Source organism: Protobothrops mucrosquamatus, unplaced genomic scaffold (assembly GCF_001527695.2).
Source record: "Protobothrops mucrosquamatus isolate PMUCROS unplaced genomic scaffold, P.Mucros_1.0 scaffold1360, whole genome shotgun sequence".
Classification (NCBI taxonomy): Eukaryota; Metazoa; Chordata; class Lepidosauria; order Squamata; family Viperidae; genus Protobothrops; species Protobothrops mucrosquamatus.
In genome coordinates this window covers 231,836-237,150 of record NW_015387552.1, presented here as the reverse complement: position 1 = coordinate 237,150, position 5,315 = coordinate 231,836, and the positions used below count along the sequence as shown (strand labels likewise).

Genomic DNA, 5,315 nt, shown 5'->3' with positions numbered 1-5,315 from the left:
TTCCCCCCCCCCCAACAAAAAGGCTTGGGTGGGACCTACCGGGCAGGGCAGGTCTCTCTCAGCTGCCTGGTGATGACGCCCTCCTCAAAGCAGAGATCCACCATCCGCTCCAGGATGCTGTGGGCCAGCGGAACATCCAGACTGAGGTCTCCGAGTTCATCGTAGACCCGCTGGAAGCCCTGAGACAGACAAGAGAGAGGGGAAGGGAGAGAGGGGCTTGCTGCAGGCAGGGTCTCGGGAGCCACCGCCTTTTTTATGGCACTGTGGGTGACACAAAGGTTTGGGTGGCACGTGAGGCTACTGGAGCCTCTCCGGGTCTTACCCGGTTCATCTGATCCAGGGTCACTAGCCCCGTCTGCCACAGCACTTTCAGCAGCTTCACCATCATGGCCACGGCCGTATCTCCCGAAGACTCCATCACCATCACCACAGCCTGGCAGGAACACGGGGGGAGAACTGCCATGAGCGCAGAGCCAGAGCAGGCAAGGCAGGGATTGCCGAGCATCAGCCCAGAGGCCGGCAGGTAAGTTTGGCAAAGCAGGCCCTGGTAGGCACCAGCACGCCAAGGGGCCAAGGCTCCCTGGTCATAGTCTGCTCCCGCCCCGCCAGCTCCAGAACAGGACAGCTCCTGCCCCCCTTCTTTACCTCGTAGACAAGCTCATGGTGGAAGTGGGGCACCTCGAGTTGGCGCAGGCAGTGTTCAGCCTCAGACACCTCTCCAGAGAGCAGGTATTCACGCAGCAGGAGGTTCATCTGGGGAAGGGGAATTAGGGGCTGCACTCCAGCAAGGCCTCGGGTGCAGCTTCTCAAGACCTTTTGGCAGGCAGAAGAGCCCTGCGCCAGACCCCAGCCTGGATGGGTTCCTGCTTCAGCAACCAACTGCTGTAATCCCCCAAGCCCCTCCTCCCCCCCCAGCCTCTTTATAGTTCCTGTTTCTCCTCCCCTCCCCCTACTTCACAGCACTGCACACATGGCCCAGTCCCTCCTGTGGTCCTCAAGGCCCCTCTGGCTGGCCCCCCTCCTTTATTCTATGCATCTGAGCACCCCTTCCTAGGCAGGGAGCTGCTCTTTGCTTCACCACTGCATTTTAATAAGTCCCATAAACTGGGTTTGCCACTTGCCAGTTTAGCTATTTTCAGTTCCAAGCTTGAATACATTAGCTAAGAAGAACAGTTCCTGGAATCGGTTTCTTATTCTCCTGCAGCCTTGCAACTTCGCTGCCTTTGCTTCCTGAGGCTTGCAGCACTTGGGATGGCTGGCTTTCCTTGAGCAAACCCCGGCATGGAGCAGGCCTCAGCCTCCCTCCCTCCCTCCCTTCCCTCCGCATGCCTGGCCCCAAAGACATTCCCGTCTCGACCCCCGTGCCTTTGGCAGAAGGCTAAGCATCCAAGGGCCACCCAACAACCGCCAGAGGGGCAGTCAAGGGCAGACCGAAAGGCCCCCCTTGCGGCTCTTCACCTCCTTGATCAGATGCTTGACTGGCCTCTGGCCGCCCCCCACGCCCCACACATTGTCCAACCGATTGACGTCCCGCTTGATGCGCAGGAGGACGGCAGCACGGTCCAGGGCAGTCCTGCAGGGAAAGAAAAGCGCGTCCAGCAACCGAGCCGGCGGCAGGCGGTCAGCCGGCTTGTGTGTTGCGTCTCTCTCACACGCTCCCCATTAGTGCAGAGGCCGTCCTCCCTCCACCAGGCTGGACCTGTCAATCTCAGTGAGTGCCCTGAGGGCGTGGCACGCCTGAGGCCGGCCCTCTCACCGTGCGTGCTCACAGTCGACCCGCCCCTTGTAGCGCTCGAGGAAGTTGAGGGGAAGCGCGTGGTCAGCCACAGCGCGGGCGATGAACTGACCCAGCATCTGCACAGGCAAGACAAGGGCCGCAAGGTCAGGGGCCACGGTGACTGGAAGAGGAAAGCCCCCCTCCCCCTTCCTGGGCAGAACTGACCTGCGGCGCCTCAGGTGTGTCGAGAATGAGGTCGGGGAGGTCATGCAGCATCCCGTCAAAAGCAGCCGCGATGTCCTCGGCACTCAGCACCTTCCCCACCAAGTCCGAGAGTAGGCGGGAGGTCAGCTCCCGATGGCTGGCCTTCCCCTCCAGAGAGAGCACCACGGCAAGCGAGGACACGGCTGCCTTGTGGCCCCCCAAGTTCAGATCCCGAAGCAGCTCCTGACAAAGGAGGGAAGAGGGGCAGTCGAGGCACGGCCTAGCCAGGGCCCCGGAGCCCGTCAAGCAGCAGAGACGCTGTGTTTACCTGCCTACGTAAGGGGTTTAAATCGGCTCACAGGAGCTGCACTTTTAATAAAAGCGAGATTATCTTCAAAGATAATCACGATTTAAAAGGCCTCACCAGTATAATGCAGAGGAAATTTCTCTGAAAGGTCAAAATACACAGCAGGTCAAAGTGCTCCAGAGAAGCCGACGCAATCAAAAGAAACCATCCATTTTAAAACTCTTATCTTAAACTTTCCAACGTATAAAAGAACTTGGCTTTTAAAAAGAAACCAGTCAGCTTTGGCGTCAGCACGAGAGACCCTAAGAACAGCCCTCCACGGAGCTCTCTGACCCAGAGGATGGGAGGCGCTGCTTCCGTCGGCTCTGCTGCTGGGACCCCATCTGGCGCTCCCCTTGGCCAGGAATGCCACCCTGGGCGGTTCCTGGCTTCCCTCTCAAGCAGACTTCCAAGGTGGCCGGACACAAGCGAGGCTAAACCAGGGGCAGGCTTGGAGGAAAATCTGAAGGGACATGGCAGACCTCGAACGCAGCACCCTGGTCCAGCCCAAAAGAGCCTCTGAAGTTCTCGCCCGCCCCCACCCTCCCCCTTTCACCAAGGCAGCCTCTTTCCCTTTTTTCCTTTTGACATCTCAGCAGGCTTTCCAACTGAATCGCCTGCATCCGGTGGCTGACCAAGCGATCTGAACTAGAGACAAGCACAGCAATTAGAGTCTCTGCTGAGTACACAACCCAGCCCCTCCCCCAGGCTCCGTGCCTGCAGGTGGTCCAGAGGCTCTCTCTTGCAAGGGAGGGGGGGTCCCTGCCTGAGAGACCCTGGGGGATGCTGCTCCTGCTCAGACTCACCACCACTTCCAGGGTGTCTCCGTGCTCGAAATACTCCAGCACCATCGGCTGCACCGTCTTCTCCAGCTCCTTTTCCTCTAGCTCAGGCACCACCGTGGCATAGACGGTCTTTCCCTGAGAAAGCCCAGCAGTCGTTAAAGCTCCCCTTCCTGGGCCTCCTGCCGAGCCTCCCCTTGGCCAGAGAGCAGCGGCCCACTCCTCAGACCGGGCCCTGCAAGAGCCACGGGACCCTCTGGGCCACCTCGACTGCCCAAGTCTCTCGCAGGTTGGGCCTCTGAGAGGAGAGGCCGGGAGCGCCAGCCCTACCCAGTAAGTAAGAGGCGAGCAGTGGCTCAGCTCTCCTGAGTAAATGACACCCACAATGCAGGTCACGAGAAGGGGGACTCAGGAAGGAGGACGAAGGGGGGGGTGAAGCCCGCCTGGGCATCGGGGCCTCTTGTTCCTTTCCCCCTCTCAGCCGTGACTTCCAAGCGCTGCCAGGGCAGAGCTCAGCCCGGGAGGCTCCCACGCCTTCCACCCAGCCCCAGGCGGTACCTGTGCAGCCTCGTCGTAGTTGGGGTCCCGGGCATCCGGCTCCTGGTAGCTGTAGACCACCCCGGGCGCTCCCCAGACGCCTTTGCCCCCTGCCCCACCTGGAAAGAGGGAGGGCTGTCAGGCCTGGCCCCCCCCCGGGCAGCACCGCCCCAGCCCCGCGGCGGCCCCGGCATTACCTTTCTTGGGCAGGCCGCGGCCCTTCCCCATGCGGGACTTGCGGTCGTGGTTCTTGCCCTTCGGGCTGCTGGGCTCCGGCTCCGGCTCGCCCTTCTCCGGGACGGCTTCCCGATGGGAATCGCGAGAGGAGGTCCGCCGCAAGCGCCGCTTCGCCTTGGCCTTCAGCCGGGCCTCGTGCAGCGCCTTCTCCTGCAGGCTCCACGGCGCCGCCTCCCCGCCGCCGCCCTCCAGCTCCTCGCCCAGCGCGTCTTCGTCCTCCTCCTCCTCCTCGCCGCCCGCCCCGTCCGGGGCCTCCTGCTGCGGGGGGGGAGAGGGGAGGGGGTCAGGCCGCGGGGAAGCCGCCCGGAGGGAAGGGGGGGCTCCCCGCCCAGAGAGGAATCGGGGCCTCCGGGGCTGCCCCTGGCGGGACGGAGCGGGACGGGGGCGGCAGCCNGCCTCTCTGCCAGCCGTGGGCAGCGCCAAGCAGAAGCAGCTCCCCATTAACCCTGGCAAAATCGGCTGCTCCCTCCTCAGCCCTCAACCCAGCCAGCCCCCCGCCTGCATCTGTGGGTGGCGAGGGGGCTTCAGGGGGTCCTGGGAACAGGAGGTTCTTTGGCTGCAGGGTGTCCAGCTGACTTCCCACAGTGCTTTGGAACCGGCTGCACAAGGCAGGGGCCAACCGCTCTGTGCCAGCCGGAGGCTGCGAGGGAAGCGCCCCTCCTCTGCCTTCCCAGCCCGGCTGCCCAGCAGGTCCAAAGAGGGCCCCTCTGCGGCAGGTCCAGCTGGCCTGAGGCTTCCTGAGATGCATCGCTGTGGGAGTGGGCGTGTGCAGAACAAGCCTCCCTCCTCCTCCTCCTGCTTCTACTGAACCACCCGCCTCCATCGGTCAGGCAGAAGTGCAGTTTCCCCCCCCCCCGGCTCCCTCCCGACAGAGCCCTCTTGCCCGCTGGACACGCTGCTTGGGGGGGGGTGTATGGTGGGTGTTCAGCAAAGGCTTCCAGGCTCCCCTGTTGACTGGCAGGTCTGGCTGGGTTGAAGGCATTGCTGGGGGGGGGGGTGCTGAAAGCTTCCAGTTATTGCTTGATTTGGCCTCCGTCTCCTTCACTGACAAAGCGCTTCCGGCCCCTGAGGAGAAAGAGGGGAGTCAGGGGCCTGTGCAGGGTGACCAGGATCTCCCCCATTTGATCCTCTCCTGCCTCAACCAGCTGCCTCTGGCGCCCTCAAGCGCGAGGAACAGCCCTTAAAGAGGAACACAACACTTTTGTGGGCACAAAACTTTTTTAAAACAGGCCAGGCAGCCGTTCCACAGATGGTTGGGGGGGGGAGGTCAGTCCCTCCCTGAAGCCAACATGGTTCCCCCCCCCCCAACAAAAAGGCTTGGGTGGGACCTACCGGGCAGGGCAGGTCTCTCTCAGCTGCCTGGTGATGACGCCCTCCTCAAAGCAGAGATCCACCATCCGCTCCAGGATGCTGTGGGCCAGCGGAACATCCAGACTGAGGTCTCCGAGTTCATCGTAGACCCGCTGGAAGCCCTGAGACAGACAAGAGAGAG

The 5,315-nt window shown here is 62.3% G+C and overlaps 1 protein-coding gene across 1 annotated transcript; it reads right to left on the bottom strand.

Annotated features, from left to right (window-relative positions):
* Window positions 1-35: 35 nt before the first annotated feature.
* LOC107292502 (programmed cell death protein 4-like) lies at window positions 36-4,646 on the bottom strand. The gene is made up of 10 exons (XM_029285162.1): window positions 4,641-4,646; window positions 3,784-4,081; window positions 3,608-3,705; window positions 3,074-3,187; window positions 1,943-2,164; window positions 1,757-1,854; window positions 1,459-1,573; window positions 646-753; window positions 323-433; window positions 36-179 (listed from the first exon to the last, which is right to left on the bottom strand). The coding sequence occupies exons 1-10, from the start codon at window positions 4,644-4,646 to the stop codon at window positions 36-38; spliced, it is 1,314 nt and encodes a 437-aa protein (XP_029140995.1).
* Between the last annotated feature and the right edge of the window lie 669 nt (window positions 4,647-5,315).

What these genes read in the sequence shown, in the direction of transcription:
- LOC107292502 (XM_029285162.1), bottom strand. An exon ending in CCGCGGCCTGCCCAAGAAAG is followed by an intron (nt 3,706 to 3,783) that starts GTAATGCCGGGG and finishes CCCTCTTTCCAG; the next exon opens with GTGGGGCAGGGGGCAAAGGC. An exon ending in ACCATGAGCTTGTCTACGAG is followed by an intron (nt 434 to 645) that starts GTAAAGAAGGGG and finishes TGTTCCTGCCAG; the next exon opens with GCTGTGGTGATGGTGATGGA.